This window comes from Physeter macrocephalus, chromosome 4 (assembly GCF_002837175.3).
Source record: "Physeter macrocephalus isolate SW-GA chromosome 4, ASM283717v5, whole genome shotgun sequence".
In the NCBI taxonomy this organism is placed as follows: domain Eukaryota; kingdom Metazoa; phylum Chordata; class Mammalia; order Artiodactyla; family Physeteridae; genus Physeter; species Physeter macrocephalus.
Genome location: NC_041217.1, coordinates 77,452,513 through 77,479,781, shown reverse-complemented (window position 1 = coordinate 77,479,781; position 27,269 = coordinate 77,452,513). Strand labels below are relative to the sequence as shown.

The following is a 27,269-nucleotide window of genomic DNA, read 5'->3' as shown; positions in this document are numbered from 1 at the left end:
GACATGGAAGCAACCTAAGTGTCCGTCAACAGATGAATGGATAAAGAAGATGTGGCACATATATACAATGGAATATTACTCAGCCATAAAAAGAAATGAAACTGAGTTATTTGTAGTGAGGTGGATGGACCTGGAGTCTGTCATACAGAGTGAAGTAAGTCAGAAGAAGAAAAAGAAATACCATATGCTAACACATATATATGGAATCTAAGAAAAAAATGTCATGAAGAGAGGAGGGGTAGGACAGGAATAAAACACAGACCTACTAGAGCATGGACTTGCAGATATGGGGAGGGGGAAGGGTTAGCTGTGACGAGGTAAGAGAGTGGCATGGACATATATACACTACCAAACGTAGGGTAAATAGCTATTGGGAAGCAGCCGCATGGCACAGGGAGATCAGCTAGGTGGTTTGTGACCACCTAGATGGGTGGGATAGGGAGGGTGGGAGGGAGGGACACTCAAGAGGGAAGAGATATAGGAACATATGTATATGTATAACTGATTCACTTTGTTGTAAAGCAGAAACTAACACACCATTGTAAAGCAATTATACTCCAATAAAGATGTTAAAAACATTATGAACAGTTTTAAGAAAAAAAAAAAGGCCATATATGACTAATCCATAGCTAACATCATACTCAATGTTGAAAAGCTGAAAGGATTTCCTCTAAAATCAGAAACAAGAAAAAATGTCCACTCTCACCACTTTTATTTGACATAGTATTGGAAGTCCTAGCCACAGCAATCAGAGAAGAAAAAGAAATTTTAAAATTCCAAATTGGAAAAGAAGAAATAAAACTATTACTGTTTGTATATGACATGGTAATATACATAGAAAATCCTAAGGACACTACCGGAAAACTACTAGAGCTCATCAATGAATTTGGTAAAGTTTCAGGATACGAAATTAATACACAGGAATCTCTTGCATTTCTATTCATTAACAATGAAAAATCAGAAAGAGAAATTAAGAAACAATCCCATTTACCATCACACCAAAAAGAATAAAATACCTAGGAATAAACCTACTTAAGGAGGCAAAAGACTTGTACTCCAAAAACTATAAGAAGATGATGGAAGAAATCAAAGATGACACAGATGGAAGGATATACCGTGTTCTTGGATTGGCAGAGTCAATATTGTCAAAATGACTATACTACCCAAGACAATCTGCAGATCAAATGCAATCCAATCAAATTACCAATGGCATTTCTCACAAAACTAGAACAAAAAATTTTTTAATTTGTATGGAAACACAAAAGACCCCAAATAGCCAAAGCAATCTTAAGAAAGAAAAATGGACCCGGAGGAATCAGTCTCTTTGACTTTAGACTATACTACAAAGCTACAGTAATCAAAACATTTTGGTACTTGCAATAAACCAGAAATATAAATCAATGGGACAGGATAGAAACCACAGAAATAAATCCATAAACCTATGGTCAATTAATCTATGACAAAGGAGGCAAGAATACGCATTGGAGAAAAGACAGTCTCTTCAATAAGAAATGCTGGGAAAACTGGACAGCTACATGTAAAAGAATGACATTAGGGGCTTCCCTGGTGGCACAGTGGTTGAGAATCTGCCTGCTAATGCAGGGGACACGGGTTCGAGCCCTGGTCTGGGAGGATCTCACATGCCGCGGTGCAACTGGGCCCGTGAGCCACAACTACTGAGCCTGCGCGTCTGGAGCCTGTGCTCCGCAACAAGAGAGGCCGCGACAGTGAGTGGCCCCCGCTTGCCACAACTAGAGAAAGCCCTCGCACAGAAATGAAGACCCAACACAGCAAAAATAAATAAATAAATTTAAAAAAAAATAAAAAGTAGGGACAATAATAATAATTAACATTAACTGAGCAATTACTAAATATCCGGCAACACGTAAATATTAATTAAAAAAAAAAAAAGAATGACATTAGAACATTCTCTAACACCATACACAAAAATAAACTCAAAATGGATTAAGGAACTAAATATAAGACTGGATACTATTAAACTTCTAGAGGAAAACACAGGCAGAACACTGTTTGACATAAACCACAACAGTTATTTTTTGCATCAGTCTCCTAGAGTACTAGAAATAAAAATAAAAATAAACAAATGGGACCTAATTAAACTTAAAAGCTTTTGCACAGCAAAGTAAACCATAAACAAAACAAAAAGACAACGTACAGAACGGGAGAAAATATTTGCAAATGATGTGACTAATAAGGGATTGATTTCCAAAACATACAAACAGCTCATACAGCTCAAAAACAAAAACAAAAAAACAAACAATAAAAACAAACCACTCAATCAAACAATGGGCAGAAGAAATAAATAGACATTTTTCCAAAGAAAATATACAGATTGCCAACAGGCACATGAAAAGATGCTCAACATCGCTAATTAGTAGAGAAAGGCAAATCAAAACTACAATGAGGTACCATCTCACACCAGCCAGAATGGCCATCATGAAAAATTCTACAAATAATAAATGCTGGAGAAGGTGTGGAGAAAAATGAACCCTCCCACACTGTTGGTGGGAATGTAAATTGATACAGCCCCTATGGAGAACAGTATGGACGTTCCTTTAAAAACTAAAAATAGAAGGAGAGTCCAGATAGCGGTGGAGTAGGAGGACGTGGATTTCACCTCTCCCCACAAATGCATCAAGAATTCATCTACAAATGGAAAAAATGTCACAGAGCACCTGCTGAATACTAGCAGAGGACCTTGGACACATAAAAGGACAAGAAAGATCCCTGCATAACTGGGTAGGATGAAAGAATGAAGAAGGAAAAAAAGAAGAGGAGAGGAAGTGAGATGGGACCTGCAACCCTGGGTGGGGGAGCTGAAGGAAAGGAGAGGTTCCTGCATCTGGGGAAGACCCTTCACTGGCGGCAAGATCAGTTGGGACAGAAGGAGAGCTTCAGGGGCTCAGAGGAGAGCACAGAAAATGGTCTGCAGCAGGCATGAAAGAATGAGACCTACACAGATGGTCTGTGCCATAGCCCAGCATGCCCCAGCCTGAGATGTGTATCCACTGGTGTGGACGGGGGCCTGGTGCCAGAACGTGGGGTTTGGAGAGCAGACCCGGTGAGAGGACTGCTGTTTGTTATGAGGAGACAGCCTGAAGGGAGAGGAGCGAGGAGCTCTGCAACCAGGAATGCTTGTGGAGGAAGCCTGGACCACCACAGAAGCGAAGCATCATTGTTGAGTGATGTGCAAAGGGCAGGGCCGCCACTGTAGGCTCTCTTCCCACGTGCCAGCCGCTGCCTCTCCAGTACTAAGAAGGGCTCCCACCAGGGTGGGCACTCGTACCCCAGGCTGCTGCCTCTTCTGCACCCCCTCCCCGCAGGAGCAATCTCTTGTGCCCCCAGCTGCCACCTCCTCCATGCCCCCTCCCCACTGGGGTGGGCTTGTGTGCTCCAGGGCAGCCTCAGGAGCAGACGTCTGTGGGTGGCCCACATGCAGAAGTGGGGCTGAAACCACAGCTGAGCCCCAGGGGCCATGCAACTAAGGAAAAAGTGCTGAAATCTCTCCTTACAGCTGCACAAACTGTGGATTTACACCCTTGAAACTGCCTTTGCAAACTCAGCATCTGCAGAACATCTGAACAGACAACGAGTGCTCCTGCAGCCAAGACAGGTCTAGCTTTAGCAGCTGTGGACATTGTGGGCACATACACATGGGAGTTGGGCCAGGCCAGAGTCTGAGCTACCCCCATAGCACCCACAGTGGGTCCAGATCCATGATTACTACAATCCTGGGACCTGACTTCAGTAGATCTATGCTGGTGGCCTGATGAAAACAATGCCTGAGAAACACCAGGGCCAATTGCCTGCATAACCACAGATAAGGTGGGTCTGAGAGCAGTGCCAACAACAGTGTCATCCAAGAACTCACACAATGGACGAAAGGTGACACAATAGAGCACACCCATGGGTGAGCAGCTCCAGAGGAGGAACACTCAGTGGCTTCTCTCCCAGTGGGCGTGATCCAATCTCACCTACTTCACACCACAGATCAAAAATACAGCTAAGAAACAGATCTGGGGGCCTCTACTCCAACAAATAGGGAGCAGACTCCACCCCTGACAAGGCAGTGACAACCACAGAGCAAAGGGAAGGCTCTGCTCAAGTCCAGTGTGGGCTCTGGTTACCACAGCATCAGTCACACCTCCTATCAAGGGGATAATGGCCAGCATAACTCAGGAAAGAAGTGGCAGATATCTCTACTAAAAACAGTCCTTGCACCAAAAAATGTTAAACCCACACAGGCTACACAGGGAAGTTCCCACATAAAAGTAGCCCTCTCCAAGACAGTCTGAGTGTCTGGTATCATGAGGAAGAACCACCAGAACATTTAGCCTTGAAGGTCAGCAGGGCTTGAGTGTAAGAGCTCCACAGGGTTGGGGAAAACAGAGACTCCACTCTTGGAGGGTACACACAAGGTCTCATGTGCACTGGGACCCAGCACAAAGCAGTACTTCCATAGGAACCTGGGCTTGACCTACCTAGAGGTCTTAAAGGATCTCATGGGGAGGCAAAAGTGGGCTATAGCTCACTGTAGGGGCAAGGACACCGGTAGCAGAGGCCACAGGGAATACTGATCAGTGTGAGCTCTCCCAGAGGTCTGCATTTTGGCACCAAGACCTGGACCCACCCAACAATTGTAGGCTCCAGTGCTGGAAAGCCTCAGGCCAAACAACCAACAAGTTAGGAACACAGGCCCACCCATCAAAAGACAGGCTGTCTAAAGTCATACTGAACTCACAGCCTCCTCAAGACGCACCCCTTGACACGGCCCTGCCTACCAGAGGGATAAGACTCAGCTCCACCCACTAGAGGGCAGGCACCAGTCCCTCCCACCAGGATGCCTACACAAGCCCCTGGACCAACCTCACCCACAGGGCACAGACACCAGAAGCAAGAGGAACTATGATCCTGCAACCTCTGGAAAAGAGACCACAAACACAGAAAGTCAGACAAAATGAGGCGACAGAGAAATATGTTGCAGACAAAGGAGCAAGATAAAAACCCACAAGAACAACTAAATGTAGAGGAGATAGGCAATCTACCTGAAAAAGAATTCAGAGTAATGGTAGTAAATATGATTAAAAATCTCAGAAAATGAATGGAGGCACAGACTGGAAAGATAAAAGAAATGTTTAACAAAGAGAAAGAAGATTTAAAGAACAAACAAACGGAGATGAACAACACAGTAACTGAAATGAAAAATACACTGGAAGGAATCAATAGCCAAATAACTGAGGCAGAAGAACGAATAAGTGAGCTGGAAAACAGAGTGGTGGAAATCACTGCCACAGAACAGAATAAAGAAAAAAGAATGAAAAGAAATGAGGACAGCCTAAGAGACTTTGGGGACAACAGTAAATGCACCAACATTCACAATATAAGGGTCCAAGAAGAAGAAATGAAAGGGAAAGGACCTGAGAATATACTTGAAAAAATTATAGCCAAAAACTTCCCTAACATGGGAAAGGAAAAAGTCACTCAAGTCCAGGAAGTGCAGAAAATCCCATACAGGATAAACCCAAGGAGGAATGTGCCAAGACACATATTAATCAAACTGACAAAAAATAAATACAAAGAAATATATAAAAAGCAACAAGGGAAAAGCAAGAAATAACATACAAGGGAATCCCCATAAAGTTATCAGCTGATTTGTCAGCAGAAACTCTGCAAGCCAGAAAAGAGTGGCATGATATATTTAAAGTGATGAAAGGGAAAAACCTACAACCAAGAATACTCTACCCAGCAAGGCTCTTGTTCAGATTTGACGGAGAAATCAAAAGCTCTACAGACAAGCAAAAGCTAAGAGAATTCAGTACCACCAAACCAGGCTTACAACAAATGCTAAAGGAACTTCTCTAGGAGGGGAAAAAAAGAGGGCACAACTAGAAACAAGAAAATGACAAATGGGAAAGCTCACTAGTGAAGGCAAACATAAAGTAATAATAGAAAATCATCCAGGCACAAAATGATATCAAAACCAGCAACCATGAGAAGAGGAGAGTACAAATGCAGGAAATGGGAATTGCATTTGGAATTAAGATACCAGCAACTTGAAACAACTTTGTACACATGTAGACTGCTATATCAAAACCTCATGGGAACTGCAAACCAAAAATCTACAATAGATACACACACAAAAAAGATAAAGCAACCCAAACACAACACTGAAGATAGTCATCAAACCACAAGAGAAGAGAACAAAAGAAGAAGGGAAGAAAGAACACTGATAAAAACAAATCCAAAGCAATTAAGAAAATGGCAATAGGAACATACATATCAATAATTACCTTAAATGTATATGGATTAAATGCTCCAAAAGACATAGACTGGCTGAATGGATACAAAAACAAGACTGGTATGTATGCTGTCTACAAGAGACTCACTTCAGACCTAGGGACACATGCAGACTGAAAGTGAGGGGATGGAAAAAGATATCCCATGCAAACGGAAATCAAAAGAAAGCTGGAGTACCAATACTCATATCCGACAAAATAGACTTTAATATAGGGAGGGTGGAAGGGAGATGCAAGAGGGAGAGGATATGGGGATACATGTATACATATAGTTGATTCACTTTGCTATACAGCAGAAACTAGAACACCATTGTAAAGCAATTATACTCCAATAAAGATGTTAAAAATAAAATAAAATAAAAGTGGGCAGAGGACTTGAGTAGACATTTTTCAAAAGAAGACATCCAAATGGCCAATGGGTCCATGAAAAGATGTTCAGCATCACTAATTATCAGGGAAATGCAAATCAAAACCACAATGAGGGCTTCCCTGGTGGCGCAGTGGTTGAGAATCTGCCTGCCAATGCAGAGGACACGGGTTCAAGCCCTGGTCTGGGAAGGTCCCACATGCCACGGAGCAACTAGGCCCGTGAGCCACACTACTGAGCCTGCGTGTCTGGAGCTTGTGCTCTGCCACAAGAGAGGATGCGACAGTGAGAGGCCCATGCACTGTGATGAAGAGTGGCCCCCGCTCGCCGCAACTAGAGAAAGTCCTCGCACAGAAACGAAGACCCAACACAGCCAAAAATAAATAAATAAATATTTTTAAAAAAAGAAAAAGAAAATAAACTTGTTAAAAAAAACACAATGAGATATCCCCTCATAACTGTCAGAATGGCTATCATCAAAAAGATGACAAATAATAAATGTTGGAGAAAGGGAACAATTGTGCACTGTTGGTGGGAACGTAAACTGATTCAGCCATTATGGAAAACAGTGTGGAGGTACCTAAAAAAATTAAAAACAACTACCATATGACCCAGCAATTCCACTTCTGGGTATGTAGCCCAAAGAAATGAAAACAAGGTATCAAAGAAATATATGCACTCTCATGTTTATTGCAGCATTATTCACAATAGCCAAGATATGGAAGTAATCTAAACCTAAACTTCCAGCTACACAATGAAAACGTTCTGGGAGTCTAATGTATAGCATAGTGACTGTAGTTACTAATACTGTATTGTATATTGAAAGCTGCTAAGACAGTAAATCTTAAATATTCTCACAATAAGACCAATCAAAAAAATGTGATTATGAGAGGTGAAGGATGTATCAACATTATGTGCTAAAAATATCACAATATGTACATGTATCAAATCATCACATTATATACCTTAAAATTACACAATATTATATGTCAATTATATCTCAAAGCTGGGGGAGCAGAAAAATTTTTTAAATAAATAAAAAATAAAGACTCTTACAAGAGACAAGGAAGGACACTACATAATGATCAAGGGCACAGTCCAAGAAGAAGACATAATAATTGTTGATATATATGCACCCAATGTAGGAGCACCTCAATACATAAGGCAAGCGCTAATGCCATAAAAGGGGTAATTGACAGTAACACAATAGTAGTGGGGGACTTTAACACCCAACTTACACCAGTGGACAGAGCATCCGGACAGAAAATTGACAAGGAAACAGACTAAAATGACAAATTAGACCAAATGGAATTAATTGATATTTTTAGATCATTCCATACTAAAGCAGCAGAACACACTTTCTTCTCAAGTGCACAAGTAACATTCTTCAGGATAGATTACATCTTGGGCCACAAATCAACCCTCGGTAAACTTAAGAAAACTGAAGTCATATCTTTTTCAACCACAACTCTATGAGATTAGAGGTAAATTACAGGAAAAAAACTGTAAAAAACAAACACATAGAGGCTAAACAATATGTTATTAAACAATCAATGGATCACTGAAGAAATTAAAGAGTAAATTTAAAAATACCTAGAGAAAAATGACATGAAAACAGAATGATCTAAAACCTATGGGATGCAGAAAAAGCAGTTCTGAGAAGGAAGTTTACAGCAATACAATCTTACCTCAGGAAACAAGAAAAATCTCAGATAAACAATCTAGACTTACACCTAAAACAACTAGAGAAAGAAGAACAAACAAAACCCAAAGTTAGAAGAAAGAAAGAAATCATAAAGATCAAAGCAGAAATAAATGAAACAGAGACAAAGAAAACAATAGAAAAGATCAATGAAATGAAAATCTGGTTCTTTGAAAAGATAAACAAAATTGATAAACCTTTAGCTAGACTTACCAAGAAAAAAAAAAGAAGAGGGCTCAAATCAATAAAATTAGAAATGAAAAAGATATAACAACTGACAGCATAGAAATACAAAGGAGCACAAGAGATTTCTACAAACAACTACATGCCAACAAAATGCACACCTAGAAGAAATGAACAAATTCTTAGAAAGGTACAATCTTCCAAGACTGAACCAGAAAGAAATAGAAAATATGAACAGACCAATAACAAATACTGAAATGGAAACTGACTTAAAAAATTTCAACAAACAGAAGTCCAGGACCAGAAGGCTTCACAGGCGAATTCTGTCAAACATTTAGAGAAGTGTTAACACCTATCCTTCTGAAACTATTCCAAAAAATTGCAGAGGAAGGAACACACCCAAGCTCAACTATGAGGCCATCATCACCCTGATACTAAAACCAGACAGAATACCACATAAAAGATAATTACAGGCCAACATCACTGGTGAATATAGACGCAAAAACACTCAACAAAATACTAGCAAGCCAAATCCAACAACACATTTAAAGGATCAAACACCATGATCAAGTGGGATTTATCCCAAGGATGCAAGAATTCTTCATTATATGCAAATCAATCAATGTGACACACCACATTAACAAACTGAAGAATAAAAACAATATGATCATCTCAATAGAGGTAGAAAAAGCTTTTGACAAAATTCAATACCCATTTATACTAAAAACTCTCCAGAAAGTGGGCATAGAGGGAACCTACCTCAACATAACAAAGGGCATATATGACAAACCCACAGCTATATTCATTCTCAGTGGTGAAAAACAAATCATTTCCTCTTAGATCAGGAACAAGACAAGGATGTCCACTCTCACCACTATTATTCAACATAGTTTTGGAAGTCCTAGCCACGGCAATCAGAGAAGAAGAAGAAATAAAAGGAATCCAAATCGGAAAAGAAGAAGTAAAAGTGTCATTGTTTGCAGACAACATGATACCATACATAGAAAATCCTAAAGATGCTACCAGAAAACTACTAGAGCTCATCAATGAATTCGGTAATTTTGTATTTCAGGATACAAAATTAATACACAGGAATCTCTTGCATTTCTATTCATTAACAATGAAAGATCACAAAGAGAAATTTCCATTTACCATCACATCAACAAGAATAAAATACCTAGGAATAAACTTACCTAAGGAGGCAAAAGACCTGTATTCTGAAATCTGTAACACTGATGAAAGAAATCTAAGATGACACAAACAGATCAAAGGATATACCATGTTCTTGGACTGGAAGAATCAATATTGTCAAAATTACTATACTACCCAAAGCAATCTGCAGACTTAATGCAATTGCTATCAAATTACCAATGCCATTTTTCACAGAATTAGAACAAAAATTTTTGTAATTTGTATGGAAACACAAAAGACCCCAGATAGCCAAAGCAATCTTGAGAAAGAAAAATGAAGCTAGAGGAATCAGGCTCCCCATCTTGAGATTATAATAATCAGTAATATTATTGATTAATATTACTGTAATAAGTTACAGTAATCAAAACAGTTTGGTACTGTCACAAAAACAGAAATATACATCAATGGAACAAGATAGAAAGTCCAGAGATAAACCCAAGCACCTATGGTCAACTAACCTATGATAAAGGAGGCAAGAATATACAATGGAGAAAAGACAGTCTCTTCATTAAGTGGTGCTGGGAAAACTGGACAGCTACATGTAGAAGGATGATATTAGAACACTCTCTAACACCATTCACAAGAATAAACCCTAAATGGATTAAAGATCTAAATGTAAGGCCAAATACTATAAAACTCTTAGAGGAAAACATAGGAAGAACACTCTTTGACATAAATTGCAGCAATATATTTTTGGATCCACCTCCTAGAGTAGTGAAAATAAAGACAAAAATTTAAAAATGGGACCTAATGAAACTTAAAAGCTTTTGCACAGCAAAGGAAATCATAAACAAAATGAAAAGACAACCTACGGACTGGGAGAAAATATTTGCAAACAATGTGACCGACAAGGGATTAATCTCCAAAATATACAAACAGCTCATGCATCTCAATATCAAAAAAAACAGGGCTTCCCTGGTGGCACAGTGGTTGAGAATCTGCCTGCCGATGCAGGGGACACGGGTTCGTGCCCCGGTCCAGGAAGATCCCACATGCCGCGGAGCGGCTGTGCCCGTGAGCCATGGCCGCTGAGCCTGCGCGTCCGGAGCCTGCGCTCCGCAACGGGAGAGGCCATAACAGTGAGAGGCCCGCATACTGAAAAAAAAAAAAAAAACAACCCAATGGAAAAATGGGCAGAAGATCTAAATAGACATTTCTCCAAAGAAGACATACAGATGGCCAAAGCGCACATGAAAAGATGTTCAACACTGCTAACTATTAGAGAAATACAAATCAAAACTACAATGAGGTATCACCTCACACTGGTCAGAATGGCCATCACCAAAAAGTCTACAAATATTAAATGCTGGAGAGGGTGTGAAGAAAAGGGACCCCTACACTGTTGGTGGGAATGAAAATTGGTGCAGCCACTATGAAAAACAATATGGGTTCCTTAAAAAAGTAAAATAGAGTTACCATATGATCCAGCAACCCCACTCCTTGGTGTATGTTCAGAAATGACAAAAACCCTATTTGAAAAGATACCTGAATCCCAATGTTCATGGAAGCACTGTTTACAATAGACAAGACACGGAAGCAACCTAAGTGTCCATCGACAGATGAATGGATAAAGAAGATGTGGTACATAAAATATATACACAATGGAAATTAGTCATAAAAAAGAATGAGGGGCTTCCCTGGTGGCTCAGTGGTTGAGAGTCCGCCTGCCGAGGCAGGGGACACGGGTTTGTGCCCCGGTCCGGGAAGATCCCACATGTCGCAGAGCGGCTGGGCCCGTGAGCCATGGCCGCTGAGCCTGCGCGTCCAGAGCCTGTGCTCCGCAATGCGAGAGGCCACAGCAGTGAGAGGCCCGCGTACTGCAAAAAAAAAAAAAAAAAAGAGAATGAAATATTGCCATTTGCAGAAACAGATAAACCTAGAGATTATCATACTAAGTGAAGTCAGAGAAAGACAATTAATTATATATCACTTATATGTGGAATCTAAAAAAAATACAAATGAATTTATTCACAAAACAGAAATAGACTCACATAGGAACAAACTTATGGTTACCAAAGGGGAAATAAGAGATAAATTTACCAAAGGGATAAATTAGGAGTTTGGGATTAACAGATATACACTACTATATACAAAATAAACAACAAGGTTTTACTGTATAGCACAGGGAACTATATTCAATAACTTGTAATAACCTATAATAGAAAAGAATGTAAAAATATATATGTATAACTGAATAACTGCTGTACCTGAAACACAATATTATTAAAAAATATATACTAAAATTTAAAATATATATAAAGAGGTCAGGTGACAAAGAGGTCATATCTGAATATGGCAGCACAAGCAGCTCCTAAGTGAAGAGTCAGCCCTAGGGAATGGTATACAGATGACTGCTTCCTCAGCCATGTGAGCTCTGGAGTCATTTGTGGGTAGGAGGACAAAGAGAGGTACAGCCATGAGGTGGAAGTGAAGGATCCAAAAGTGCGTGAGAAGAGAAACAAGCAACAGTGAATAACTCTAATGAAAACAAAGGTGTTTTTGAATTATGCTGGAAATGAGAAGGCTGTGATTCTTCTGGTTTAAATGCAGCCCCCTGAGATACACCTTGTAAGTCAGGAAGCTTTAGCAGACCCCACATCACCTTAGAATGCTGGCCAGAGAACAGGGCTCAATAAGTCAGAGTAAAGTCTCTTTAGCTCCTCTCTGAAGGTCTCCAATGAAGGAGACCATCCTTCCCTACAGCCCCTTGCAATTTCTGGCTTCCTGCAATTTCTGATCCTTGCAAACACTCTAAAATCTGAGAATTTCTCCTTGTTCAGTCTTGTGTGTACAGAGAAAACCAACAAGGCAGCAATATTTCCCAGTAGCTTTCATTTATTGAGGGCTATATTCAGGTCATTCATCAGTCTGTTTCTATTTGAGTTGTCCTTGGTGCTTTTCCTCAAAGAAAAATGTAAAATTTTACACATTCTTCTTTTAGTCTGTACCAATCTTTCATATACTTCTGAGCGTGGAGACAATTTGAGAATAATACTCTACTTTGCTTAAGCTTATGACTAGTTAATTTCGCAAAGGTATATTTCTCCCAACTTTATTATTCTTGATATATCCATTATAATGTTGATTCAAATTCCCTCCATGGCAACATATTGGGTTTTATATAACTTGAAGTTAGTTTTGGCATGCCTATCCCCCTACTTCCTCTTCTGTTGACTGTAGGTTTCTTTTTTTAAGTTTCTATGAGAATTAAACTCTATATGTAACTTATGAATTTCATTACAATTCCATAGTATCTCTTTCCTACTTGTCAAAGGCATTTAAAAATTTCACATACATGTAGTAAATCTGTTGTTACTTTTATCTGCCTTTGGACAACTGGTATATTCAACAGGAGAAGATGCAAGGGCAGTTTCTATGCAACAGGTGCTGGATCTACCTGGATTGGCACATGCCAGGAACCTGTGGTTGTGTTTCAGATGTACATGGGGAAATATAAGCCATGATCAGGGGTAGAAAGGATATATTCCACAGTTACAATAATGTTTAGAGGCACAGCAGCTGGGGTCAGGAAGAGAGATGGGAGCAAGACAGAGAGTCATCTTCTAACTTACATCATCCCATGGTTTGTGAGCCTGAAATGTGGGAAGTTCCCCTGATATGTGTGCAGTATAACTCTGCTGGGATTGGCTAGGCTGGTGGTTTCACAAGGGTGACAATGTCCACAATTTCCAAGTGTTCCACTAAGCATTCATGACTAAGTGAAGGAAGGAGTGGGCAGATTGCTTTTCAAAGTTGGGGCCCCACCTCCATCACAACTCCCATATAAACTGAGGGATGACGCTGCTGTGTGGGGAAACTCAAAAGTGTATCTGTAGCAGAAAAAAATAGTTAACCAAATTCTTCCTAAACTGAGATAATTAAAACCTAAAAAAAGTTAAGTGACTTGCCCAAAGTCACATTGCACTGATCTATTTGAAGTGTTATTAAAAATAACCTTAATACCATATATTAAGCAATTATTACCAAGCTTATTAAAAACCTCTGAAGTGTTGGCCAGAACTTGCTCAGTGGGGAAAAGCTAGTTGAGAGTGATGATTTATTTTGTACTACTTGTACAATGGAAACCATTTTCTCAATAGGACTCAACTAATGTAGTATATGTTCTTTATAAAAATGTTACCATGAATAGAAAAATCATCATTGTCTAGAAAAAAAAATCTGAGGTGACTTATTGAGAACAAAAGAGTGCTGCTTAACTCCACTAGTCCACAGAGAAACAGCAGTCTTTTCAGGTAAACAAGCTGTACATATATTTCTGTCTCTAAGATTATGTAATGATATAGGGACCTTCAATTTACAGGTTAAATTGACAGAAAATGATGACAAGGACCACAAGGCAACAGGGAAATATGGCTTTGGGCCTTAGAGTTGCAAATGAGCAAATGCATAAGAATACATTATTTTGGAAGAAACCTTAGCAACATATTTGGCCATAAAAGCCACTGAACACTTAATCCATGACTTCACTCCTTACTCCTATTTCTTAGGTGGAGCTACCTGTTTACTCTGCTGTCCATATTGATAATCCCTGGAAGAAAGTAATCTTCTGAATGTGAATATGCTAAACTATGGCCCTGTTCACCTCTTTCCCTCTCTCCACCAAGTTGGGCTTCTTTTTACATAGAAGCAGAGATAATGGGAAGGCCCATGATTTCATAGGATCTATGAAAGCATCAGCCTATGAAATGAAAGGTCCTCCCTCCCCGATGGAAGAGTGTTCATGACTCTTTAGACATGAGTGATGACATATTTCAGTTCCTGGAATCATGTTGGGTAAGAATGAAATCACCTCTTGCCTTACCTAGAACCTCCCCCAGCCTCAGCAAAGAAGTTCTTCACTCTGGAGTAACTGGGGCCACCACGTCCAGCTGGATTTATACCCCTTTCTCTTCTGACAACCCCAAAGGAAAACCGAAAAGCTGGCAATTTAGCTTCTGGGTACAGCAAGTACTCATAGGGACACAAATATTCCCGTTCACAGGTGTGCTCAATGCTATGGCCCATCACACTCTTAACCTCTGATTTTCCCAGTGAGTTCTACTTCTGGAACTTCCCTGGATTCTATCATGAGGAATTATCACAGGAGCCAGGATTAGGGCCACTGGACTTCCCTTTTGTGTACACTGGTGACTTTCTGATACGTTATTCATCCCCTACCTCTTGGTGTCTCATGCTAGCAAATACAAGGGGTGGAAAGTTATAGCCTCTAGGATGGGAATCCTCATCTAATTGGTATTTCACAGCAGACTGGGACCTCTGATAGCCCACGTGTCCCCTTTAGTGTCTGTTCTTAGCAATCACATGCTTCCTTGCCGATCCTTCTGTTCTGATACTGCTTCTCATTCATGTTTCTTTCTGCCCAGGTGTCAGCAATGTTCATCCTGCTTCCCCAGCCACATTGCCAACCAACCATTTAGAAGCCAGCTCTTCCCACTACCTCAACCCTGCCCAGCCCCTCTCTCCTCTGAGGGGCACCATAGAACTGGGCAGAATCCTCGAGCCTGGGTACTTGGGCAGCAGAGGCCAGTGGGACATGATGAGGCCTCAGAAAGGAAGCATATCTGGGGACCTATCTTCAGGCTCCTCCCTGTACCAGCTTAACTCCAAACCCACAGGTAAAGCACAAAGCCAAGTATGTCAGCCAGTGAAATGAAATCTTGGTTAGGATCCATGCCTTTCCTATCTGGGTAGTGTTTTCAATTTCTCCTCTAGTCTCTGGCTCACAGAGTGGGGATAAAAGGAAAGGGCCCTAGCAGTGCTCAGTCCTTCCTAAGTGCATCTGTTATCCTCTGTGCCCAGGGCCTCGGTGCTGAACAAGGGTATGAGAAAGTCAGCGGCTACCTCTGTGCTGTCACATTCATTATTCTGTCCCTGCATCCTGGTCCCCTCACAGCCCACTCTCAGACCCTTCCAGAATGCCAGGCATGAACAGTCACAGAACATTCTTCCATCAATCAGGAGTTGTTACAGAAAGGGGGGGTGGCGCTATTTCTACACAGATCCCTACCCCTTACACAAATCCTGTGTACAAAACCCAATTCAAACTCTCCCTCCCCCTCTAAACTCCCCTGGTCAGGTCTGACAGACATCTTACCAGCTGGAGAGGTATAGCTGTACAGGTGAATGCTGGGATGCAGCCCAGTTCCAACAGCAAGAGAATTGTGATTTTCAGAAAAAGGCTGCATCCAAAGCAAAATGAGGCAGTTGATGTAGTTGGTCATTAGCACCCCACCCATTGCTCTTTTCCGCATCTTTTTCGTTTTCTTGAGGGCGTTTTCTCCAACTCTCTCATCAGCCTTCAGATCCCTGGATCAGCACAGACTGTTTCTTTTTTCCAGATTAAAAGTAATTTGAGGGAAGCGTTGGGTACTAGTCATTAATCACATAGGATGAGTTGACATGAGGTACTAACTTTTACCTTAGGCCTTCTCTCTAATGGTGGAGGAAGGGCTTTGTCCCTTGCTAACGAATGTTCAGTCAAGGGTCAGTAAGAGGAAAGGTATTAGTGTAGAGTGAGGGCTTCCCTATTATACTCGAAGTCAACTCAGAAAATGGCCACACCTGTCTAGCTCCTAGACTGAGATCCAGTCTTCAGTGATTTTTCTAAACCATGTGAAACCCCTTACACTTACCAGTTACCCTGGTAGCTGTACATGTACACTTGCAACTCCCTTACACGTACCCCTGTATGGGAGGAGGTCCATGGGGCTTGCTTAGCATCAGCTGTCCTGATGCCAATTTACTCTTTAAACAATGTCACCTGAGCTCCTGGATGCCCGTGAGAGACACCGGTGATGTTTAGGGATCTTGCTGAGAGGCCACTGGCCAAACCCCACACCCCCAATATGGGCCCCACTAGTGACCAGGATTCTCCATCTCCCACCTCCTCCTGTCCTGCTGGGTGACTGCAGGGACTGACCTGCTAGAGGAGCACCTCGGTGAAATCCGGAGCCTGCGCCAGCGCCTGGAGGAGTCCATCTGCATTAACGAGCGCCTGCGGGAGCAGCTGGAACACAGGCTCAGCTCCACGGCCCGCGGAAGCGGTAGGAGAGGCCCAGGGCTTCCTGTTTCTGGTTGTCATTAGGGAGCTGCTGAAGGTCAACCCCTAGGCAGAGCTTCGCAGATTTCAAAGCACTGAGGTCTGCTTTTCTGTATTTGCTCCTTACATCAGCGAGGCAGGGGGCAAGTACTAGGCTCCCGTTGCAGCTGTTTCTGAGCTCAGAGAGTAACTTTCCTCACGGCAGATCTAACCAGGTCTGGTCCCCAGAATCCTCTGACTTCTCATCCATCCTAATCTGCTCATATCTGCCTGCTGACTTCTGTGCCCTGGTCCTGCGATTGGCAAGTGGTAGAGCCAGGTCTGCAGGGCCTCCTCCAGCCACTTACCGAGGTGGCCTTCCTCCCCACCCTCTCCCCCAGGCTGCTGACACTTGGAGGCCATCCCTTCCACATGCCCTTGTCCTGCCCACACCGCAGCAGCAGCTATTTAGGGGAAAGGGCCTTCTGAACAGCTACAGCCAGGGCACGTGATAATGCACGCAAAGAACCCACTCAGAGGAGCCCCAGGAAAGCCAGGCATTCAGCCCATCAGGCTTTAGGCCCAGGATGCAAGTTCTGTGGGTTTTCTGCTGCGTTGGGACAGTATCTTTGGAGATACAGAATGAACAACACAGAGAGCATCTGTTACCCAAATGTGTAACTTGCCTGCTTGCACTTCCTGGGACAGGACCCACCTCTAACTTCTACAGTCCAGGCCTGGAGTCCACACCTCAGCTCTGCAATGAGAACAGAGTCCGTAGGGAAGAAAACCAGAAGCTTCAGACTCAGCTCAGTAATGCTTCCAGAGGTGGGTGGTCAGTCCCAGGCCCCTTTCCTCCCTGGCCACACCAGTCATCAATGAGAGAAGCCAAGAGAGAAGGTGGAGAGAACAGAGCTACCCAGACCCAGCAACCCCAAACTCGCATAGCTATTCTCAGTCTAGAAAGGGCTACTTCCTGACAATTCCCAACCACGGGCCCTCAGACTCCTAGGCTCCAAGGACAAGGGCTCTAGGAAATCCACCACCTCTGTGCAACCCGCCTGCAGATACTGTCATTAGTTATCAAACTAGATTCCAGTTAGTGCCTGTTCTACCTGCCCACAGCTCACAGCTAGTTTGGACCTAGGAAAGGAAGGAACGTGAGGCCTACACCCTCTCTCACGTTCCTCCAGACTTGGCTGCAGCCGTTCTGTGTGTCCCTCACAGTTGCTGATCTGCTGTCCCCATATCTCCTCACCACCTCCTACTCATACACTCAGGGCTCCTCTTTGGTTACTAATTCTCACGATTATTGTTGGGCTGTACCGTGCAGGTCTGCAAGCCTTGTAATTCCCCAGCTGCAACACCAAAGAAAGAGCCCAAAGACAGTGACAGAAACAACAACGTTCAAAGGATACAGAATCTTACAAGTCCTAAACAAAGGGTCCTGGAGCGACGCTCCACAGTGTTCGGTAAACAGCAGGCAGAACAAGGCAGCAATCTTCACTACTCGGGGGTGAAGGAAGCGATCATTTATAGGGAGAATTGATGTCAATTTGGCTCACCAGTCACCAGGGAAACCAGAGCCTGGGGGCAGGGGCAAGCATGTAGGTGGTTACTAATTAAGCCCTATAATTAAGCAGATTGGATAGTCATGTAGGTGAAGGAGGGGCTGGTCAGCAGAGAATGGACAGAGAGCAAGACAACAACCATCTTGAATGGTCTGACCATACAGTTGTGTCTGGAGGTGCCAGCAAAACATCTTCCAGAGCTTTCCCAACACTATTCAGCGGGCATCCACAGGTGGGCATCGTTTCCTCTTTAGGCTGAGGGGGGAATGGGGAGCCGACCTAAGTCTGACCTAAGTGTTGATTGATCAAATCAATATATCATAATTAACAAATTATTTTTACTTATAAATATTTATTGAATAGTCATAAAAGACTAAGAGTATTGTCCAAAGGATTAAGCCCAGAATGAAAGAATGCTTGTGGAAAAGGAAAGAGACATCAAGAGTTATTTCTAAATTAGCCTCCTCAGAGCAAGAGATGTGAGAGGAAAGGTCACTGCTTGGGAAGATAACAAAAGCCATAGATAAGGGAGAAGGCAGAACTTCTAAACTACTATTGCATGCCTGGAAAGAGCAGAACAGACCTCACAGGTGAGAAGATAGTAAGATTTTAATGAGCTCAATCTGCCAGGCCCAGGTGATTCCACCCCAGACGACTGACAGCACCGGAGCCTTATTCTCAGAATCCCTGTCAATAGTCTTTGAGAAACCATGAAGATCAGAGAGATGCTGCAAGACCAGGAAAGAACAGTTGGCTCTATTTGCAGTATGATGAAAACAACATATACTAAAAACTGTAGACAAGAAATTTTGATGTGGATCCTCGGCAAAATTCAGGAATGGAATACTGCAGAGAAGGTATGTGAGGACTTAGAAAACAGTGAGTGTCAGGAAGCAGTGTTTTCCCTAAAACCAAGGTGGGACGTATTAAATCAGAGGATCAAGGGCATTGCACAGATAGAGGTTCCCATTCCCCAGAGCGTGTGCATGTGGTGAGCAGATACTCGCTTTTCCTCCCCTGGTAGCATAAGCTGGCCTTCCTTTTGTCTTGGTTCTTTTGTCAGGATGGAGGCAGACCTCTCCTCCGCGGTGGCTGCTTTCAGTGCAGCTCTGCCTCCATCTCCTCTCCCCCCAGCCCTGAACCCCAGGATAAGTACTCAAAGAGCAGAAGGAAAGGACATGGAGGAGGCAGAGACACGAGAGCCCTGGTAACCCCTAAATGTGCCGTTTCTTTAACTTTCTGAAGTCTGGCTGCGCTGAAGTTCAGGGCCATGTTAAAACATCAACATCTCCTTTCCCTTCTTAGCCCACCCCCACCTCCAGGTCCACATAGGCAGGCAGGATCACAGAATGTCACCAGGAGTCACCCAGCCTCTTGTAGCCACCCCCTGGAATCCCAGAAAATCACTTACATCTGCGTCTCAGGGTCAGGCCTGGGGAGAGTCAGCCTCCCCCAGGTGCTCTCAGATCTCAGACTGCTTTCTGGTTGGTGACCTTGGATAGGCAGGTTTCAGGATCCCTCCCAGGGGTTCCAACTCCAGACTAAGATCACTGACACTTTAGGGGCCCCAATTATGTTAATTCCAAGGAGGGAACATTTTGCTGTCTTGTGGTTGGCAGATATATTTACAAACTTACTGTCTCAGGCCAGCCCCGTCTCCCCAGGCGTGATATCCAGGCATAAAATGCCTAACGACCAAGTCTTACTTGTGATGCCTAAGTGGTATAACTATGTCAGCATGAAATCTGAGCTCTTGTTCACAGCTGGGAGTTTCAGTGTGGCCTGGAGTCAGGTTCTCTGCAGCAACGGGAGTGTAGCCTGTGCTAATCTGCACGGGGGCTTCCAGGTCCTCAGTGTTGCCACCTCATGGCCCATCCTGAGCCATCACCTGCTGGAGGGATTGAGAGGCTTTAATGAGGGAAATCTGCTCCAAAAATACTTGCGAAGATTGTAGAATCCTCTTTGGAGTTGGAAAGAGCCACAAAACACAGGGTGCTTTAGGCCTTCTGACCATTGACAGAGAGCCTGTTTTTCTTCCCAGGGAGAGTGCATGAAAAGGGAGCTTCTGGAACTGAGAACCAAACTGTCCAAACAGGAGAGTCTCCTTCGGAGCACAGCTGAGCATCTGAAGGCCGCCAACCAACAGAAGGAGAGCATGGAACAGTTTATCTTCAGCCAGTGTGGGTGCCCCCAGCCCGGGAATGGGACAGGAAATGGGGGTCCTTCTGGGTCGCCACCTGTGCTGTGAGTGCACAGACACCAGAGAGGTTAGGGGATGTGGGAGACTGATGTGACGTCTCTAAACCTCCTGTGCCATCAGTAATCGTGGAGGCAGAGGAGGGGACACGGGGTCGGGGGGCAGCAGGAGACCCCGAGCTGAGTGTCCAGAAAGACAAGCTTTAGAACACAAACCCAACACAAGCGTGGGCCCACTGGTAATTTCTGCCTTGGGGGCTGCTTTCTTGTTTCAGTAAGCAGGACACATGATGTTTTGAAGAAGGCAAGGACGAATTTAGAGGTAAGGAAACTACTGCACCAGTCGGAGCCATAGAGTCCGCCCCAAACTTATCACCGTCTGTCGTCAGAGTGTGCAGGTGATGCTTGACCTGCTCTGACCTTCCAGGAGGAGATGTCTGGTCCATCTGTGGGAGCTCAGGTCCTCATGAGCATCCCTCTAGATTCCATCCTCATCAGCCCTCCACCCCAATCAGCAACCTCCCCTGACCTCTCGGTTGACCCTTACTTTGTCATCATCTTCTCTCCTTACTCCAATTCTGTCTCCTTTATGCCAGGTCGGGAGTGGGGAGAAATGCAGTTCAGTTGATTCTCGAGGTCAGAGGACATATGGGGTCTGCCTCTGAAGGAGCTTTCAATAAAGGGATCCTGAGGCCTGTCATGTGTTCTGGGGTTTCCTATACCACCTTATGAAAAAAATAACAGCAAGATATAACTTTTTAAATTGATTTCACTGCATACTGCATCATGGTGAAGAAAGCAATTTGATTTGGACATATCTTTTTCTGTTAGCAATAACACAAAAGAAAATTGTTGGGTCTTATTGATCTAAAAGAGGATACTGTAATAATAAAAACTAAAACTTAAAGGGAAAGATTTTATATATATGGCAGACATTCTCAATGTTTATTTAAAACAGTAACATATTCTCTAGCAAGCTCTTTGAAGAAAACTTGAGGTGTTAAAAATGGCTTAAAAATCAGAAGCTAGTGGGGCCGGGTCAAGATGGCAGAATAAAAGGATGTGGAGCTCACATCCAACAGATACATCAAAAATACATCTACATGTGGAACAGTTCTCACAGAATGTTTGCTGAATGCTGGCAGAAGATCTCATAAAACCAAAACTGCAAGAAAGATCACCACATAACTGGGTAGGACAAAAGGAATAAAAAAAAGGAATTGGGACAGGACTTGGGTCCCTGGGAAGGAGCTTTGAAAGAGGAAAGTTTCCCTCACCCTAGGAAGCCCCTTCATCGGCAGGGAGATCACCCAGGACAGAAAGGAAGATTCAGAGGCTCAGAGAAGAGTGCAGCAGCCAGTTTGCAGCAGGCAAAACAGAGACAGACCAGCACAGAGGGGCCGTGCCACCTCCCTGCACTCCCCAGCCCAAGACACGCACTGGCTGGTATACGCGGGGGCAGAGGGCTGAAAGTCGGGCTTCAGGGGACAGACCCTGAGAGAGGACTGGGGATGGCTGTGTACAGACAGTCTGAAGGGGCTGGCGTGTGGTCCAAGCCACAACCAGCAGTATGGGCAGGAAGAAGCCCAGGGTCCTGCATTGCAGCCCCACTGTTAACACGCTCCCTAAGGGAGGGGCGGGGCCTGCCACGGCAGTCTCATTCTGGTGTGCTCACAGTGGGTGCAGCTCCACCTCTAAGAGTTCTGGGAGCACAAAAACACTGGTAGGTTGGCCCATACATGGAGTCAGGGCTGAAATCCAAGCCGATCCAAGTGGGAATTCAGAAGTAGGGCTGAAATCTGAGTCTTCTCCCTGTGGCTGTGCAATTCACAGATTGACCTGCTGCAGGTGGCTTTATAAACTCAGTGCCTGCAGGACATCTGAGCAGTTTACTGGTTATCCCATGGCTAGAGTGGGTGTTGTGATATGGGCAGGCTGCAGGCTCTTCTGGCACATATATGTGGAGATGGAGCCAGGATCTGGGCTGACTCAGTAGCTCCCACAGCGGGTCCAGGAACACAACTATGGTAGTCCTGGTGCCTGACTTCAGCGGTGCTGTGCCAATGGATCTGTGCTAGTGGCTTTGTGAGCACAATGACTGACAGACACCTGGGCCAATTGCCTGAATTCCCATGGTTGAGGCAAGGCTGAGGGCAGTGTCAAAAACAGTGTACTTTGTGATCCCACACAAGAGGTGACAGGCAACACCACAGAGTGCATTTTCCAGTGGAAAGCCTCTAAAGATGAATACTCAGTGGCTCCTCTCCCAGCAGGAGTGCTCCAGTCCCACGTACCTCACACCACAGTTCAGAAATGGATCTGGGGATGTCTACTTCAACAACTGGGGAGGAGATCCTGCGTTGAACAGGGCTGTGACAACCACAGAGCAAAGAGGAGGCCGCACTAAACATCCAGTGCAAGCTCTGGTCACCACAACAATTACATTCCCTATCAAGGGGATAATGGCCAGCACACACTGAGGAAAGACAAGGCAGGAATCCATACTAAAAATAGCCCTTGCAGCAAAAATATTAGACTCACAGAGGCTACACAGGGATGCTCCCACATAAAAACAGCCCTTCAAGACCACAGTAGATAGAACTACCAGATGACCCAGCAATCCCACTACTGGGCATATACCCTGAGAAAACCATAATTCAAAAAGAGTCATGTACCACAATGTTCATTGCAGCACTATTTACAATAATCAGGACATGGAAGCAACCTAAGTGTCCATTGATAGGTGAATGGATAATGAAGATGTGGCACATACGTATAATGGAATATTACTCAGCCATAAAAAGAAACAAAACTGAGTTATTTGTAGTGAGATGGATGGTCCTAGAGTCTGTCATACAGAGTGAAGTAAGTCAGAAAGAGAAAAACAGATACCATATGCTAACACATATATATGGAATCTAGTTTTTAAAAAAAAGGTTCTGACAAACCTAGGGGCAGGACAGGAATAAAGACTCAGACATAGAGAATGGACTTGAGGACCCAGGGAGGGGGAAGGGTAAGCTGAGATGAAGTGAGAGAGTGGCATGGATATATATACACTACCAAATGTAAAATAGATAGCTAGTGGGAAGCAGCCGTATAGCACAGGGAGATCAGCTTGTGCTTTGTGACCAGCTAGAGGGGTGAGATAGGGAGGGTGGGAGGGAGATGCAAGAGGGAGGGGATATGGGGATATACGTATACGTATAGCTGGTTCACTTTCTTATACAGAAGCAACTAACAAAACAATGTAAAGTAATTATACTCCAATAAAGATGTTAAAAAAAAAAAAGACCACAGTAGATAGCTGTTTCTCCTAAACTCATAGAGTCAGAGAAATATAAATTAAATGAAGAAGCAGAGGATCCACTCCCAATTAAAAGATCAAGAGAATTGCCCTGAAAGAACAATGAAAGTGACCTCTCCAGTCTATTAGACCCCAAGTTCAAAAAGGAGGTAATGAAAATGCTGAAGGAATTAAGAAAGACTATTGACAGAAATGCAGATTACTGTAAGAAGGAACTAGAAACTATAAAGAGGAGCCAATTAAAACTAGAAAACTCATTTGCTGAGACAAAAGCTGAGCTAAAGGCAATAAATAGCAAGCTGGATAAGAAGAACAAATAAGTGATCTGGAAGATAGAATAATGAAAATCAACCAATCAGAACAGCAGACAGAAAGACAAATTTTAAAAAATGAAATCAGGGCTTCCCTGGTGGTGCAGTGGTTGAGAGTCCATCTGCCGATGCTGGGGACACGGGTTCGTGCCCTGGTCCGGGAAGATCCCACATGCCACAGAGCGGCTGGGCCCGTGAGCCATGGCCACTGAGCCTGCATGTCCAGAGCCTGTGCTCCGCAATGGGAGAGAGAGGCCACAACAGTGAGAGGCCCGCGCACTGCAAAAAAAAAAAAAAAAAAAAAAGAAATCAATATACTAGACTGGTGGGATAATATAAAGTGTGCCAAGCTATGCATAATTGTCATCCCAGAAGGAAAAGAAAGAGAAAAGGGGATCAAAAATGTAAGAAATTATGGCTGAAAATTTCCCAAACCTAAAGAACGAAACATATCCAGTTACAGGAAGAACAGAGGGTCCCAAAGAGATGAACCCAAATAGACCTATGCCAAGACATATTATAATTAAAATGGCAAAAGTTAAAGAGAGGATTCTAATCATAGCAAAGAAAAACAAAGAGTTAATTAAAAGGGAACCCCGATATAGAGCTATCATCTGATTTCTCTACAGAAATGTAGCAGGACAGAAGGGAGTGCAAGATATACTCAAAGTCCTGAAAGGGAAACCTGCAACTAGGATACTCTACACAGCAAGATTATCATTTAGAATAGAAGAAGAGATAACGAATTTCTCAGACAAGCAAAAACTAAAAGACTTCAGCAATACTAAGCTTACTTCCCCCCCAAATATTAAAAGACCTTCTCTAAATAGAAAAAAAGCAGAAATCTATAGGAAAGAAAATCACAACTGGAAAGTAAATCACTTAAACAAGGTAGTATGCAGATTTTTAAAAAATTTTTGTGAAAGTGATGGTAACTACAATGAACAGCAAAAGGGATAAACATGAAGCTGTAAAAGAGGACATCAAAATCATAAAATGTGGGAGAGGAGAGTAAGAAAATGTAGATCTTTTTTTAGAATGAGTTTGAGCCTATATGACTACAGGTCTAAAGCAAGTAGATATAGTAATGGGTTAATATACTTGAAAAACAGGGTAACCACAAATCAAAAACATACAATAGATTCACAAAAATCAAAGAGAAGACAAGCATAATACATAAGACAATCATCAGACAACAAACGGAAAAACAACAAAGAAATACAAAATCAAATGGAAAACAAGGTTTAAAGTAGCAATAAATACCTATCTATCAATAATCACCTTAAATGTCAATGGACTAAATGCTCCAATCAAAAGACATAGAGTGGCACATTTGATAAAAAAAAACAATATGTTGCATACAATACACCCGCTTTAGGGTGAAGAACACACATAGATTGAATGTAAGGGGATGGAAAAAAATATTTCATGCAAATGGAAATGACAAGAAAGCGAGGATAAGAATACTATATCTGGACTTGCCTGGTGGTGCGGTGGTTGGGAATCCGCCTGCCAGTGCAGGGGCATGGGTTTGAGCCCTGGTCCGGGAGAATCCCACATGCCGCAGGGCGACTGGTCCTGTGCGCCACAACTGCTGAGCCCGCACGCCACGGCTGCTGAGGCCTGTGTGCCTGGAGCCTGTGCTCCACAACAGGAGAGGCTACTGCAATGAGAAGCCTGCACACTGCAACCAAGAGTGGCCCCCACTCGCCACAACTGGGGGGGGCCCACGCGCAGCGGCGGGGACCCAATGCAGCCAAAAATAAATAAATAAATAAATTTATTTAAAAAAAAAAAGAATACTATATCAAACAAAATAGACTTTAAAACAAAAGCCATAAAGAAAGATAAAGAAGGACACTGTATAATGATAAAAGGATCAATACAAAAAGAGGATATTACACTTGTTAACATATATGAACCTAATATAGGAGCACCTAAATACATTTAAAAATACTAACAAATATAAAGGGAGAAAATGATGGGAAGATGGCGGAGTAGAAGGACGTGTGCTCACTCCCTCTTGCAAGAGCACCAGAATCACAACTGCTGAACAATCATCAACAGGAGAACACTGGAACTCACCAAAAAAGAAACCCCACATCCAAGGATAGGGGAGAGGCCACAGTGAAATGGTAGTGGGGGTGCAATCACAATAAAATCAAATCCCATGGCTGCTGGGTGGTTGACTCTCAAACTGGAGAACTTATACCACAGAGGTCCACTCACTGGAGTGAAGGTTCTGAGCCCCATGTCAGGCTTCCCAACCAGGGGGTCCAGCAATGGGAGGAGGAATTCCTGGAGAATCAGACTTTGAAGACTGGTGGGATTTGATTGCGGGATTTTGACAGGACTGGGGGAAGAAGAGACTCCACTCTTGGAGGACATGTACAAAGTAGTGTGTGCATCAGGACCCAGAGAGGGAGTGGTAACCACATGGGAGACTGAACTGGACCTACCAGCTGCTGTTGGAGGGTCTCCTGCAGAGGCGGGGGGTGGCGGTGGCTCACCACAGGGACCAGGACACTGGCAGCAGAACTTCTGGGAAGTACTCCTTGGTGTGAGCCCTCCCAGAGTCTGCCATTAGCCCCACCAAAGAGCCTGTATCCTCCAGGGCTGGGTCACCTTAGGCCAAACAACCAACATGGAGGGAACCCAGCCCCACCCATCAGCAGACAAGCAGATTAAAGTTTTACTGAGCTCTGCCCACCAGAGCAACACCCAGCTCTACCCACCACCCATCCCCCCCATCAGGAAGCTTGCACAAGCCTCTTAGATAGCCTCATGCACCAGGGGGCAGACAGCAGAAGCAAGAAGAACTACAACTCTGCAGGCTGTGGAACAAAAACCACATTCAACGAAAGACAGACAAAATGAAAAGGCAAAAGACTATGTATCATATGAAGCGACAAGATAAAACACCAGAAAAACAACTAAATGAAGTGGAGATAGGCAGAAAAAGAATTCTTCCAGAAAAAGAATTCAGAATAATGATAGTGAAGATGATCCAGGACCAGTTCCAGGCAGGATACACCCAAGGAGAAACACGCCAAGACACATAGTAATCAAATTGACAAAAATTAAA

General features: G+C 43.2%; 1 protein-coding gene across 1 annotated transcript; it reads left to right on the top strand.

The window, feature by feature from the left end:
• Window positions 1-14,407: 14,407 nt before the first annotated feature.
• Window positions 14,408-20,618, top strand: LOC129392018 (myomegalin). Its single transcript, XM_055083898.1, has 6 exons — window positions 14,408-14,554; window positions 15,145-15,396; window positions 16,693-16,824; window positions 17,508-17,627; window positions 18,158-18,315; window positions 20,412-20,618. Exons 1-6 carry the CDS (start codon window positions 14,548-14,550, stop codon window positions 20,616-20,618), a joined length of 876 nt encoding a protein of 291 aa, XP_054939873.1. The 5' UTR covers window positions 14,408-14,547.
• Window positions 20,619-27,269: the final 6,651 nt, after the last annotated feature.

What these genes read in the sequence shown, in the direction of transcription:
- LOC129392018 (XM_055083898.1), top strand. An exon ending in GCTTAACTCCAAACCCACAG is followed by an intron (nt 15,397 to 16,692) that starts GTAAAGCACAAA and finishes GGGTGACTGCAG; the next exon opens with GGACTGACCTGCTAGAGGAG. An exon ending in CTCCACGGCCCGCGGAAGCG is followed by an intron (nt 16,825 to 17,507) that starts GTAGGAGAGGCC and finishes TTCCTGGGACAG; the next exon opens with GACCCACCTCTAACTTCTAC.